Source organism: Conger conger, chromosome 4, assembly GCF_963514075.1.
Source record: "Conger conger chromosome 4, fConCon1.1, whole genome shotgun sequence".
In the NCBI taxonomy this organism is placed as follows: domain Eukaryota; kingdom Metazoa; phylum Chordata; class Actinopteri; order Anguilliformes; family Congridae; genus Conger; species Conger conger.
Window position 1 is genome coordinate 35921258 of NC_083763.1, and position 16226 is coordinate 35937483.

General features: G+C 43.6%; 1 protein-coding gene across 1 annotated transcript in view; it reads left to right on the plus strand.

Moving 5' to 3' along the window:
* Positions 1-1415: 1415 nt before the first annotated feature.
* LOC133126607 (suppressor of tumorigenicity 14 protein homolog) overlaps positions 1416-16226 on the plus strand; it is a 460185-nt gene continuing 445374 nt past the window's right edge. The window contains exons 1-4 of the mRNA XM_061238951.1: positions 1416-1422; positions 1512-1636; positions 12695-12762; positions 12877-13061. Of these exons, the coding sequence (XP_061094935.1) occupies positions 1416-1422; positions 1512-1636; positions 12695-12762; positions 12877-13061 (385 nt within the window). The remainder of the gene's footprint in view (positions 1423-1511; positions 1637-12694; positions 12763-12876; positions 13062-16226) is intronic.

The following is a 16226-nucleotide window of genomic DNA, read 5'->3' on the forward strand; positions in this document are numbered from 1 at the left end:
GGTTTATATAGGTTTGTTTAGGCAGATAGGACCGGAGTTACTGCAGTGTTAGTTTCATTCCCACTCCCTGTTCTACATTCCATTTGCCTATCTGTTATGCTGTTATGGCCTGACCCTAAACCGGGCCCTAACAGACACAGTAGACTTCCTTTAGACTGAGATGAACTAAATTAAAGTAAAACTGTATTGCCAATTTCACTTTGTTTGATTTTATTTACAAAAATTGTTAGGGGTGCCAATAATAGTGGCACCTGTGGTTTTCAGATAAATTCCATCCATCCATCCATTATCTGAACCCACTTATCCTGAACAGGGTCGCAGGGGGCTGGAGCCTATCCCAGCATACATTGGGCGAAAGGCAGGAATACACCCTGGACAGGTCGCCAGTCCATCACAGGGCACACACACCATTCACTCACACACTCATACCTATGGGCAATTTAGACTCTCCAATCAGCCTAACCTGCATGTCTTTGGACTGTGGGAGGAAACCGGAGTACCCGGAGGAAACCCACGCAGACACGGGGAGAACATGCAAACTCCGCACAGAGAGGCCCCGGCCGACGGGGATTCGAACCCAGGACCTCCTTGCTGTGAGGCGGCAGTGCTACCCACTGCACCATCCGTGCCGCCTCTTTCAGATAAATTGAGATGACTAAATAAAAAACATTTGAACTTATCCAAGTTATTATATGCAGCCTTTTTTATCCATTTTTAGTAAGGGTGTTAATAATTGTGGAGCCCACTGTACATATAACACATAATTTTTAAATAATGCATTATAAAAAACATTACTTTTGGAAAAGTGATTACAATGTTTTGCACCAATTTCTGTGTAAATGTTTAAAGAATTTGAAAATTGTACTGTTCTTTTGGCTAAATGTAGAATTTTTTTTCAGAATTACAACTTTTTACAAATGTCACCCCTTATACAGTATGTCTTCATAAAAGAAAATGTGGGTTACAGTAGCATCGTACAGTAACAACACTCTTGGGCTGATATTTGAATTATAGATTTCTACAATATTTGCAATCCCCTTTAGTATTATTATGAATTTAAAATAACTCCACATTGTCAAAATTACAATTGTTTTATCAACACCAAATAAACTTGTTGGCTTTGCTTGTAAAACTATTGTCATCCAGACTTTTTACGTAACTCAAAATTCAATAGAATAAAATTCAGTAAAATTCTACTCCAAGAGTGAATCTGTCATATGTCCACTCAAGCCAGGATCTTCTACCACAGAAATTCAAGAGAAGCCCACAGAACTCATGTTGGGATTAGTCTTAATTTGCTGTAGCAGATGCCATTTTTGTGTGCAATGTTAAATCTCGGCACTGACTCACCATGATAATTAAAGATTTTGTGACACAATTATTATTATTATTATTATTATTATGAGGTCTATGAGATGGAGTGTATTGTGGTACTTTTTGCTTGTTTTGATGTCTGTACTGAGGTGAGTGTTGTGGTTGTATACTGATGTTTTGAAACCTTTCCACTGTAGCTTCACCATATGCAGTGTTCTACCTGGGAGGAAGTGTGGAGTTCAGGAACCAAAGCTTCTCTCTGCAGCTGACTGACCCCACCTCCCCACAGTTTCACCTGCAAGTTGAGTCCCTCAGCCCTTATGTAAGTGCCCTCTCACCTGTCCCTCTTTTGCAGGACACCTGATCTATCCCTCTCTTGCATTACATCAAGGGCTGGTTTCACAGGCAGATTAATCTTAGTCAAGGTCTAAAATGGGGTTTGTATGGAGAATCTAGTCTCGGACTAGGTTAAACCTGTGTCTGTGGAGTTGGCCCTAATGCTGTCAGCTAGACCAAAAAATGAACAGAGAACAAAATCTGCTACATTGTCCTGGAAAATAAATGAAAAACAGCTGTTCAGTGGCATGTATTAGCAGAAGAACAAATCCTTAATGCATGCAGATTAGATAAACCCAAAGAAGAAAAGCCTAATACTGTAAAAATACCATTAACTAATAGTATTTCGGTTGGGGATGGGACGAGAACCAAGATGTAGTCTGAAGAGATGGACAATGATTCTGCTGCCCCCCTCTCTGCTTCCCTCGTCTCCTTCTCTTTCTCCGCCTCCATCTGTCTCTCTACCTTTCCCCTCCTTTCTCTTCCCCTCTCCTTTTAAATGTAAAGGTGTTTGTAACATGAGCCTGGCAGGGCACTATGAGGCAGCCCAGGTTGGTCAGTTCCCCGAGGACCTGTTCCTTTCAGGCATGAAGAGGAAAGCTGGGCAGGGCAGAGCCAGAGGAAGAGTTTGCGCTCAATAAAAACATTGTCTGCATGATCAGAGGCACTTTGGAACTCCAGGGTGGAGCGAAAAGCCAGAGCATAAACAGGGACATGCATAAGAGTGGGGGGGGTGGGCATGGTTGGGATGGGGCTGGGCATGGTTTAGGGAAGTATAGGGCTGGGTGCCAGTCCATGTGTAGGGGTAAGGGCAGAGAAGTATAAGGGCACCTATGAAGCATCTTTTTTTTACTGATGCTGAGGCTCCGAGGCTTGTGTCGAGTGTGGAATTTCTCCATGAGGCCCCACTTCAAGGCTTGTATCATTTTCAGAAAATCACATGACTGATGACAAATAAGGGCTTGTTTTTTGTAGAGCTATGTGATCGGCTTGAGTTCCAGGTTATAGATATGAGCACTCAACTTGTTGGTTGTCGTTGTGGTTGTCAAGTACTGAGAGTTATAAAAGCACTTTTACTGCCCAGTTAAACTCACACAAATTGTTTATTCTTTATTTAAATTTTCCAATTTTCCCCATTTTGTAGATCATTTAACATAATGACTGTGATTGCAACGCAATATACAAAAGCAACTACCTAGCAACACCCTAGCAACTACCTTGCAACACACTATGCCAACACTTACCAACAGCCTCGAAACCACCTAGCAACACCTTAGCAACCACCTAGCAACACCATTGGAACCACCGAGCGACACCCTTGCAACCACCTAGCAACACCCTGGACACCACCAAGTAACACCTTAGCAACCACCTAGCACACCATAGAAACCACCTAGCAACACCTTAGCAACTACCAAACAATACTATAGGAACCAACTAGCAACCAGCTAGCAACAGGTTAGCAACCAGCAAGCAACACCAGAGCAACCACATAGCAACACCCACAGCACCACTTAGCAATGCCCCAGCAACCACCTTGCAACACCCTAGAAACCACTTGCCAACACCTTACAAACCACCTAGCTACCACCTAGAAACACTAGCAACACTTAGCAACCACAATGCAACATTATAGCAACCACCTAGCACTGCCATTAAACCACTTAGCAATGCCCTAGAAACCACCTAGCGGCCACCTATAAACCCTAGCAACACCTTAGCAATCACCGGACAACACCTCACCAACCATAAAGCAACACTATAGCAACCACCTAGCAACACCCTAGAAACTACATAGCAACACCTTAGCAACCACCTAGCAACCAACTAACCACACCCTCACAACCACCTAGCAACACCCTCACAACCGCTTAGCAACACCCTAGCAACCACCTAGCAACACACTAGAAACCACCGAGCAACCAACTAGCCATGCCCTAGCAACCACCAAGTAACACCCTGGGAACTATTTTCTAACCACCAAGAAATGCCCTAGCAACCAACTAGCAACACCATAACAACCAACTAACCGTGCCCTAGCAACCACATATCAGCACCCTCACAACCGCTCAGCAACACCCAAGCAACCACCTAGCAACACCTTAGCAATCACATAGCAACACTCTAGAAACCAGCAAGCAACACCTAACCAACCACCGAGCCAATGCCCTAGCAACCACATAGCAATGCCCTAGCAACCACCTGGCAACAACTTACCAACCACCTCGCAAACACTCTCGCAACCACTTAGCAATGCCCTAGCAACCACCTTGTAACACCTTAGAAATCACCTAGCAACCAACTAACCACGCCCTAGCAGCCACCTAGCCACACCCTCACAACCGCTGAGCAACACCCAAGCAACCACCAAGCAACACCCGACCGACAACTTAGCAACACCCTGGGAACTATTTTCTAACCACCGAGAAATGCCCTCGCAACCACCTAGCAACACCATAACAACCACCAAGCAACACCCTCGCAACCAACTAAGCACACCCTAGCAACCACCTACCAATACCCTCACAACCACCTCACAACACCCTAGAAACCAGCTAACAACACCTTACCAACCACCAAGCCAATGCCCTAGCAACCACATAGCAATGCCCTAGTAACCACCTGGCAATACCTTACCAACCACCTCGCAAACACCCTCGCAACCACTTAGCAACACCATAGCAACACCTTAGAAACCACCTTGCAACCATCTAGCAACACTAGCAACCACGAGCAACACCATAGAAACCACCTAGCAACACCTTACCAACCAGTGAGCCAATGCCCTTGCAACCACATAGCAATGCCCTAGCAACCACCTGGTAACACCTTACCAACCACCTCACAAACACCCTCGCAACAACTTAGCAACACCCTAGCAACCACCTAGCAACACCTTAGAAACCACCTTGCAACCATCTAGCCATGTACTTGCCACCACCAAGCAACAGCCAACCAACCACCTTGCAACCACTTAGCAACACCTTACCAACCACTGAGCCAATGCCCTAGCAACCACATAGCAATGCCCTAGCAACCACCTGGCAACACCTTACCAACCACCAGGCAATACCTTACCAACAACCTAGCAAAGCCTTAGCAACCACCTAGCAACACCCAAGAAGCCACCTAGCAACACCCTCGCAATGACTTAGCAATGCCCTAGCAACCACCAAACAATGCTGTAGCAACCACCTGGAAACACCTTACCAAGCACCTAGTAACACCCTAGCAAACAGTGAGCAACTCCATAGCAACCACCTGGCAACACCCTAGCATTTACCTAGTAACACCTTAGCAACCACCTCGCGACACCCTGGGAACCACCCAGCAACTACCTAGAAACCCTACTAACACCTTAGTAACCACAAAGCAACACAATAGCAACCACCTAGCAACACCCTTGCAACCACTTAGCAACACCATAGCAATGCCCTAGCAACCACCAGAAACCTTACCAAGCATTTCGCAACACCCCAGAAGCCACCTCGCAACACCTTAGCAATGACATAGCAGCCACCTGGCAACACCTTACCGGCCACCTAGCAACCACCTAGCAACACCCTAGAAACCAGCTAACAACACCTTAGCAATGACATAGCAGCCACCTGGCAACACCTTACCGGCCACCTAGCAACCACCTAGCAACACCCTAGAAACCAGCTAACAACACCTTACCAACCACCGAGCCAATGCCCTAGCAACCACATAGCAATGCCCTAGTAACCACCTGGCAATACCTTACCAACCACCTCGCAACACCTTACAAACCACCTTGCAACCATCTAGCCATGTACTTGCCACCACCAAGCAACCGCCAACCAACCACCTAGCAACCACTTAGCAACACTCTAGCAACCACTAGCAACACCCTAGAAACCACCCAGCAACACCTTACCAACCACTGAGCCAATGCCCTTGCAACCACCTAGCAACACCCTTGCAACCACTTAGCAACACCCTACCAATGCCCTAGCAACCACCAGAAACCTTACCAACTATTTCACAACACCCAAGAAGCCACCTCGCAAACACCCTTGCAACAACTTAGCAAAACCTTAGCAACCACCTAGCAACACACTAGAAACCTTCTAGCAACACCATAGCAATTACCGAGCAACACCATAGTAACCACCTTGCAACACTACAGCAACCACTTAGCACCACCCTTGCATCCACTTAGCAACCATCTAGCAACACCCTGGTAACCATCTTGTAACTACTTCGCAATGCCCTAGAAAACACCTAGCAACAGCCCAGCAACCACCTGGCAACCTCCAAGCAAACATCTTAGCAACCACCTCACAGGAGAGTGGGAGGAGAGCTTTGTGTGTCCACTCTGCAGATTCTTTTTGAATTCAGATTCAATTGAAATTGTACTTCCCTCTAGGGTCTTTCAGCACACTTATCCCTGGTTATGGGTATGCACTTTGTTGTACGTCGCTCTGGATAAAAGCGTCTGCCAAATGCCAATAATGTAATGTAATGTAATGTAAATAGTTATTAAACCTCATTTAGAGGCCTTCCGAAATTGCCTTATTGCATGACAAGAGGTGAAATGTCAAGTTCTATTGTCTATAGGGTACCAATAATATAACTGTTGGAAAGACAGGATTGTAAGCTTTCCATAGTTACATAACTTCCTTATATTCTTCTTTAACTGCTTTTATCTTTTTTAATTGAAACCCAATGGAAATGTGAAAAACAAATAATTATGGAGGGATGAAAAAAACGAGTGACAGCACATATAAACTTACCATTGCCACAATGCTAATACTAATACTAGGGACATAGACCATCCAAAAAATCAAAAGCGTATTGGGAACAGAATAATTTGCACATGAGCAGACCAAAGTTATTGCCCTGCAACCTAGCTCGCCCAGATGCAGGAGTACCAGCATCAAGCCCTTAGCAGCGTGCAGGACAATTAACACCAGGCGATGCAGGCTATTGTGGCATCACAGGCTGCGGATCAAGCCGTACTAACGGAGGTGCTGAGGGAAAGAACAGCGGGCCAGAAGATGACTTGGAGGCAGTCATAGAAGCAGATGGCAATGGGCATTGCACCTCCCACCGTTGCTGTCAAGGGAGGTGCAACTGGTGGCCCGGAACATACCGTGGCCCTGGCTGACTGCCCCACCCTCTGGGAAACCATCAGGGAACAGGTGGGGCTGAAGCCGGAGGGTCACAGAGACTGAAGGAACTTTTGTTTCTGGCAGTCAGTCAGCCCTTCACCTATGCCCAGCAGCTCCCGGACTCCTGTCAGTGCAGGCTACAGCCTGAGATCCACAACTCTGAGGAAATCCTGAAGCAGCCCGACTGGCTCCGGTGCCACCAGCCAACCTCCCTGGGTGCGGCCATTGAACTAGCAGAGTACCACCTCTCCCGCAGCGAAGACACAGGGAGGAAGAATCTGCAGAGTGGACACACAAAGCTCTCCTCCCACTCTCCTGTCATTTTTTCCCAGGCCCGCCATTTTGCAGGAATGGCGGCTGTGTCCCGGTTCTGGGTGAGGAATTGTCTGACATGGATTCAGAATTGGAGCCTGAGGACCCTCCTCTACTTTCAAGTGACTTTCAAGCCATACCTCAAGCCATACCTCCGACATGGAAACAAGGCCAAGCGACTCAACTATGCACAAAAACACAGGAACTGGAATGCAGAAAAATGGCAGCAGGTTCTCTGGACTGATGAGTCAAAATGTGAAATATTTGGCTGTAGCAGAAGGCAGTTTGTTCGTGGAAGGGCTGGAGAGCGGTACAAGAATGAGTGTCTGCAGGCAACAGTGAAGGTTCTTTGCATGTTTGGGGGTGAATTTCTGCAAATGGAGTTGGGGATTTTGTCAAAATGAATGGTCTCCTCAATGCTGAGAAGTACAAGCAGATACCTATCCATCATGCAATACCATCAGGGAGGCATCTAATTGGACCCAAATGTATTCTGCAGCAGGACAATGACCCCAAACATACAGCCATTGTCATTAAGAACTATATTCAGCGTCCTGGAAGTGATGGTATGGCCCCCACAGAGCCATGATCTCAACATCATCGAGTCTGTCAGGGATTACATGAAGAGACAGAAGCATTTGAGGCTGCCTAAATCCATAGAAGCACTGTGGCTATTTCTCCAAGATATTTGGAACAACCTACCTGCCAAGTTCTGTGAAAAACTGTGTGCAAGTATGCCTAGAAGAACTGATGCTGTTTTGAAGGCAAAGGGTGGTCACACCAAATATTGATTTGATTTAGATTTTTCTTCTGTTCATTCACTTTGCATTTTGTTAATTGGTAAAAATAAACTATTAACATTTCTATTTTTGAAAGCATTCTCATTTTAGAGCATTTTTTCACACCTGCCTAAAACTTTTGCACAGTACTGTACCTGCCAATTGCCCTGTTTCACTTTTTCTCCTGGGTAGGAATCCCAGAAGAGATCAAGGCACTTTGTTTATGTCACGGGCGCTGAATGAGCTTTGCAAATGGTTGGGAGGTCAAGTATATTAGAACCAGCGTACATACGTTAATTGATTGTCTCCAATGGGAGCCTCAGGGAGTCGGTCAAGCCAAATGCACCTTGGCTGCAAAGCTGTGCTCTTTCCCGCAGTACGCCCGTGAGACCGGGGAACTGAGTGAAGATTGTGAGTAGGTGATACTGCAGCTGACACTGAAAAGTGGTTGGAAAGAGTTTTGTTTATATTTTCCTTTCTTGTTACTGTTTATTGTTTTGTCCCCACTCCCGGGACAGTGACGGGAAGAAGACTTTGTGTTAGATTATAGAGCAGCCCTTTCTCTCCCTGCACAAAGCCTGAAATAATAATAAAACGCAGGTGAAAACCAACCTTCGCCCTACCTCCCTGTGTCAATCTCTTTTGTCTCTTTTTGCCCAGGGATGTGTCACAGCGTGTGACACAAAGGAAAGGTAAAGGTAGCTAGAGTAGGCCTGTGTGGCGGAATAAACTAATACTACAGGTATCAGTCGCCAAAGAGAGAAGCCCAGCTTCAACTCAAAACAATACAAGAAATAATTAGTGGGTTATTCACGACTACTGGCTACGTAAGTTCTGAGTGGGGTGTTAGAGCTGTGAGGCGCGAGAGAGGCTATGTGTGTAGTTTACGTCTATACACTCAGTGGGCACTCTATTAGGTAGACTCAGCTTGTTAATGCAAATATTTAATCAGCCAATCATGTGGGTTCAGCTGTTTTTCGGACCAAATGTCAGAATGGGGAAGAAATGTGATTTAAGTGACTTTGACCGTGATTATTGGTCCCAGAGGGGGTCTCCTGCTTAGTCTAAACAAACTGTAAGTCCCTTTGGATAAAAGCATCAGCCAAAGGACATGTAATGTAATGAATATCCTAATAACCTTGAATACTCCATTCTATTTAACGCATGGACATTTTTAAAATTCCATTAAAATCTAAAGTTGACTCAAACTGTTTTCAGCATTCAATTATATTCATGAAAGCCACCTTTGCAGGTATCTGTGCATTTGATTCTGTGCATTTGTACAGTGGGTTTTTAGAATTATGGGATAGCAAACACCAAAATATTCACTATTCAATTCAATACATTGAACAATTTAAAAATCCATACATGAATAGAATCAAACTGTTTTCTGGACACACCATGACATTCTTGAAGACCACTATGTCAGGTATACATGCCATCGATTCTGTGCATTGTTACCGTACACATTTGGAATTATGGGACTGCATCCAAAATGGCAATCCATCCATCCATCCATTATCTTAACCCGCTTATCCTGAATAGGGTCGCAGGGGGGCTGAAGCCTATCCCAGCATACATTGGGCGAAAGGCAGGAATACACCCTGGACAGGTCGCCAGTCCATCGCAGGGCACACACACCATTCACTCACACACTCATACCTATGGGCAATTTAGACTCTCCAATCAGCCTAACGTCTTTGGACTGTGGGAGGAAACCTGAGTACTCGGAGGAAACCCACGCAGACACGGGGAGAACATGCAAACTCCGCACAGAGAGGCCCTGGCCGACGGGGATTCGAACCCAGGACCTCCTTGCTGTGAGGCGGCAGTGCTACCCACTGCGAAATGGCAATGGCAGCCCCAAAATGTGCACTTTTCAATTCAATACATGCCACTATTTAAAAATCTATAAAAAATGTAAATCAAACTGTTTTCAGGAAAAACCACTAGAATATTGAACAATACCATCCCAGACAGGTCCTATCAAATATTTTGGGATTGCAAATTCCTTCAAAATGGCAATTGTATTCACTATATGGCAAAATGTATTTCAGGAAAATCCAGTAGATTCTTGAAGAACACTGTCCTTCGTATACATGCCATCAACACTGTCATTTTGTATTGTACAAATGTGGAATTATGGGATTGCAAAATCCTCTAAAATGGCAACTGAATTCACAATATGCCACTGTTTAAAAAGTCATAGAAAAATGAATCAAACTTTTTTCTGAATACACCATTATTTTCTTTCATTAAACCATCCCAGGTATGCATGCCATTGATTCCGTGCATTTTTACTGGACGAATTTGGAATTATGGGTTAGCAACCTCTGCCATATTTTCCATTAATTTCAATACATGGCACTATTTAAAAAGCCATAACAAACTTACTGTAGGAATTTGGAATTATGTGTTTATTGTGCCATAAGCACAATTTAATACATGGCACTTGAATCTATACAGTGGCTTCAGAAAGTATTCAGACCCTTCACTTTTTGCACACTTTATTGTGTTGTAGATTTTGCTCATCTACACTCAGTAACCCATAATGACAAATTGAAAACGTTTTTCATATTTATTTAAAATAAAAAACTGAAATATCTCATTGAGGAGTATTCAGACCCTTCATTATGGCCAGGTGCATTTAGTTTGCTTTAATTATCCTTGAGATGTGTCTAGAACTTGATTGGAGTCCACCTGTGACAAGTTTAATTTATTGGACATAGTATAAAAAGGTACACACAAGTGTATGTAAGGTCCCATAATTCACACTGCATGTCAGGACAAAAACCAAGGCATGAAGTTTTCCAGGACCAAAGCTTTAGAAATTACCTATATATATATATATATATATATATATATATATATATATATATAAAATACCCACCAGGAGCCTTCCAAACTGAGTGACTGGGCTAGAAGGACCTTGGGTCAGGGAGGTGACCAAGGACCCAACGGTCTCTCTAGAAGAGCTTCAGAAGTCCTCTGCAGAGAGGGAGAACCTGTGGACAACCATATTCAGTAGCTCTCTATCAATCAGGCCTTCATCCTAGAGTGGCTAGACGGAAGCAATTCTTGAGTAAAAGGTAGGGGTGAGGGGTAGTGCATTACTCGTATCCGTTTCCATATACGAGCAAACCAATTAAATTATCCGTTACTCGTTACTCATACTCGGAAGTGGGCGTGACGTAACCCGGAAGTGGTGTCGTTTAAACAGTCCCCCCACTACATTGTGATTTGCTGTACATTGAAACCAAGACTTTCACCTGAAGCACAGTTTTGCACACTGTTATGCAGGTAAATCTCTATTCAATCTTTAACTGGTTAATCTTAACATAAATTAAAAACTGAAGCCATCTATATAAAATGATGTGTGTACGTGCTTGAACAATTTTACAAGGAACACAGCTGTATAAGCCTGTCCATTTATATCAGCACCACTCACCGCATTGCCGTTAAATATCAAATGGTATGTCTTGGTCCTAATAATAGTCTACAAGGGAGTTTTTTTAACACAAATGAGAGAGCTGTGTACTTTGTGTGTGGGTGTGTGCGTGTCTGTATGTGTGACTGTATGCAAGGCTCAAGCAGAGGCTAATTATCAGTGGGTGGCTGGTGGCCATTTACCTGGATGGGGTGCCATACACAACCATACAATCTATAACTCTGGCCAACAGATTCGCAATGGTATGTGATTCTAAGTAAGACAACACTGGAGTGGTTTCCTTGAGTGGCCCAGCCAAAGCCCAGACTTACACCCCATAGATCTGTGGAGACACCTGAAGATGGCAGTTCACAGACGCGTACCAGCCAGTCTGATGGAGCTTGAGAGGATCTGCCAGGAAGAATTGGATAAACTACCCAAATGCAGGTGTGCAAAGCTTGTACAGACTTACCCAAGAATAGTCAAAGCTGTGATTGCTGCCAAAGAGGCTTTTACACAGTACTGAATGAAGCGTCTGAATACTTAATCAATGAGAAATTTCAGTTTTTTTTAAAGGACATCAAGTTTCATATTGATATTCTGTTGTATCACTGATTCCAGGTAGAGTTTTTGTACCCTTGAGTAAGGCACCAAGCCTGGATTACTTCAGCTGTTTAACATACACTCAGTGACTACTTTATTAGGTAGACCTGTACATTAGCTAGTTAATGCAAATATTTAATCAGCCAATCATGTGGCAGCAATGAAATGCATAAAAGCGTACAGGTGTGGTCACAAGGTTCAGCTGTTTTCGAGACCAAATGTCAGAATGCGGAAGAAATGTGATCTACGTGACTTTGACTATGGAATGATTATTGGTGCCAGACAGGATGGTTTGATTATCTCAGAAACTACTGATCTCCTGGGATTTTGAACAACTCTACAGTTTGCAGAGAATAGAGTGAAAACAAAAAACATCCTGTGAGTAGCATAGCAGTTCTGTGGGCAAAAATGCGTTGTTAATGAGAGAGGTCTGAGGAGAAGGGCCAGACTGGCCGACGCTGACAGGAAGGTCATAGTAATGCAAATAATCACACATTACGACAGTAATATGCAGAAGAGCCTCTCTGAAAACACAATGCATCAAACCTCTAAGTAGATAGAAGACCAATAATTCTAATAAATATCGAATAAATGCTCACTGTGTGTATAGTATCTATGTAAATATAAGGGAATTGAATTATGTCATGGTTACTTACCAAATGGTTGTGGCTACATAGGCATTGACTGCTTTGGTCTTAAAGACCCTGTTGCCTACTCACTACACCTCTCCTTTTTCCCCATCAACACTGGGGTGTCATCATGGCAACTGGACGACATGACATGATCAGTTCTCACGGCTCTACGAGTCCTCTACTTGGCGCTCCCACTATCTACACTCAAGGATTATTGCGTTCAGGTAAGAAACTAACAAATAAATCCCCTTTATTTTCACTGGCCTGGCCTAGAGTCATTGTCTTTATCCACAGGTGTGTGGTGAAATGAGTATGTGTGCATTTGTGTCTCATGGCAGCGAAGGAGTGGACGGGCTGCGGGTATTTTACTGGAGTAAATTCTTAGCTCCCCCTGGTGTGGGTCTGGAGGTGCACAGCACTGGTGCTAACCATATGCAGAGGGAGCTGGGTGCTACAAACAAGCTGCCTTCCAGCAGGAATGAGCTATACTCTCTGGAGAAGAATAATGATACACTGCTGCTGGGTAATCTCTGTTCTACTACCATTCATACACACACCCATTTCCTCCCTTTATTCCAATTCCCTGCATACTCTCTTTTCTCAAATTCTGAGCACCTCGTCTGCTTCCTACACCAGCTATATGCCACTCAGGTACAAAGTAGGATTATACTGAACATTGTAAGTACCTGGCTTTTACATGAGGGGACAGGTCATGCATGATATCTTTTCAGGAATACAGCTTTCATGGTTAGATATGTAGTGACATATTACGTGCATAACCTGCATACATTAGACCTCTTATCCCCAGCTCACAAAGTCCTCAAGTGCTGTGGAGGCTGGTGCTCCCTTGTAGGGTGCTGGAGAGGGCTAGTGGGCACAACTGCAAACACGGATGGATTGATGGATGAACCCTCAGATGACAGGTCCACAGGATCATGAGGCTCCACATGGTGTCGATGCACTTGACCAACTGAAAACTTTGCTCTGTATGACACTTGGTCAGTAGCAACCATAATGACAGCAGGGACCCATTTGTGGCCCCATTCATAACCTCTCATGTAAACATTTTCATCTGGCTGCAAAGTTAGTCCAGGGCAGTTAGCAGTTGTCAGTTCATATGTTCAGCAGGGCTTTTAAGAATTAGTAAAGAAGAACAAGTATGTTGGCCAAATCAATTATATAAAATGGTGATGAATACATAACATACATAACATAACGGCAAGAACCAGTAGTGATGTGCTGTGACAGTAAGAACCTGGCAGGGTGTATTTTACAATCATCTACAGTGATCTTCCATAAAGCCTCTTCAGTAGTTTGGACCATAAGTTCAGCCTTGGCATTTTAACTTGGGTGGTATGGCACTGTGGTCACATGCCTGATTCCACTTCAGAAACTCCTTAAACTCTACAGAGGTGAAGATTGCACCATTGTCAGAGATGATCAGATCATGTCTGGCAACCCATGGGTCGAAAGTAGTCTCAGCAGGCTGGTGCCTGCCGAGGCTGACATGGAACTCACTTTAGACACCTGCAACCATTTGGAACGTAAGTCAACCACTATACGGAATGTATCGCCTTGAAATGGACTTTTGCGGCCATGATCATTTTTTAGCTGTCCACTCCCAAGGGTGCACCTGAGCTGTAGGTTGGGAGTGGTATGACTTGACAGGTCTCGCAGGCCTTGACAGTTTTCTTGACCTGCACTTCCATGCCTGGCCATCAGCTTCTGGCCAGGCTCTTCATGTGCACAAACAGTTCTACCGCAATGTAAAACAGATTAATTCTAGCTGCAGACAGTGATAATATAGATAATAAGATAACATCTAAAAATGTCCGCACCCATTGGTGCCAAAACAACTCGTGCGGTGGAAGCTTCTTGCTGCAGTAAGAAAAGTATTTGTGAGTTTGAGAGTTGAATCCTTGAGTCATCATTAAACAAAAAGTAGAAGTGACATGTTTCCAGAAAGGAAAAACTTGTGTGCATATATGTGTGCGGCGGCCTGTATATGTATGTGAAAGTGTGCGTTGGCTTGTAGCGTAGTAGTTAAGGTACATGACTGGGATACGCAAGGTCGGTGGTTCCACAATAAGATCTCCACAGCCGTTGGGCCCTTGAGCAAGGCCCTTAACCCTGCATTTCCCCAGTAGAGGATTCTCTCCTGCTTAGTCTAATCAACTGTACATTACTCTGGATAAAAGAGTCTGCCAAATGCCATTAATGTAATGTAATGTATATGTGCCCTGGGTGCCAAGTTGGCAGAGTATACTTTACGGGTCTGTGGAAAGACCCATTTTAAATCTCCCACATTGAGTTGATAGCACATTCTATAGTGAATTACTAAAATGGTGGTCTGGTCTGGGTTTTTAGAAGCCAGAAAAACATTGTTCCATACCACTCTCCCAAGAGATTTCCCTAGTGTTAATGAAATGTTAAGATTTGTATGCTCATTCAAGTAAATCATTATAAATACTTGAAATAAGACCCTTAGACCTTGAAGTGGAGACCATCTACCCAGATCAGATTCAATTTTCTGCAGTAATGAAAAATGTAATTCAATGTCAAACAGATATTAACCCCAGGTATGTGAATTATTTCTTTTAACCGGAATTCCAGACGGTAGAGACAAATGATTAGCTGCAGGATTTAAGGGATAGAGAATGGATTTGGACCAGTTAATCTTGTATCCTGACCACAGATTAAGTCTTAAAAAATACTTTTATACACAAGGAAAAGAGTATTACATGTCAGTCATATACAGTAACACACTATCTGCATATAGAGATATAGGCAGTTTCAGCGGTTCCCATTTTAATAGGCAATGGGGACAAAGGACAACCCTGTCCATTACCTCTATGAAGAAAAAATGGTGATGACAGAATGCCATTGGCCAGCACCAAGGCAGACAGGTTTGCATAAAGAACATAAATAACTCACAACATAAATGGAGCCCCCAGCCCGAGATCTTTTAAGAAGGGCCATATACACTCAGCGTGCACTTTATTAGGTATTTATTAAACTTGTGATTTTGACTCAAGTCTTCTGTTTTAGACTTAAGTATGTGGCTTAAGCATATTTGAATATATCCTCATAACTTAAAAACACAAAACGCCACTTGGCCCACCCTGACTCAGGCAGCTGGAGCTGGGCCTGATTCCCTAAACACTGAAGCTATGCCTTTGGTCCTACAATTATAGCATAGCATAACATAATGGTGAGAACAGGCCATTCAGCCCAGCAATGCTCAACTTTGCCTACCACTAAAGTGTGCCTACAGAGTGTACCTAAAGTGTAGTGCTTGCCAAAATGCTTAATAGTATCTAGTAGGGGTGATCTGAGTATCCGTTTCAGACGAGTACTTGTAACGATTATTGACTTTTTCTGAATACGAATGTGAGTAATTGGATTCAATTATCCGTGATTGGAGAATTGCCCAATTTTAACTTTATTTATTTATTTTTTACATTGGCTGCAGTAGCTGTACATCAGTGGCGAATGCCTAACATAAAGGTAACGCTTAGGTAAAGGTAAATTTTCAAATAAAGTAACCCATAAAGTGCATTTTAAAGCCATAAATGGATAGATCCATGTGTCTATATATTACAACACACAAAAAAAACAATAAAAATCTTTTTTCTTTTTTTTATGGGTTTCTAAGGAGTGGATGACAGCCGAAATTGTATGTCCCCAC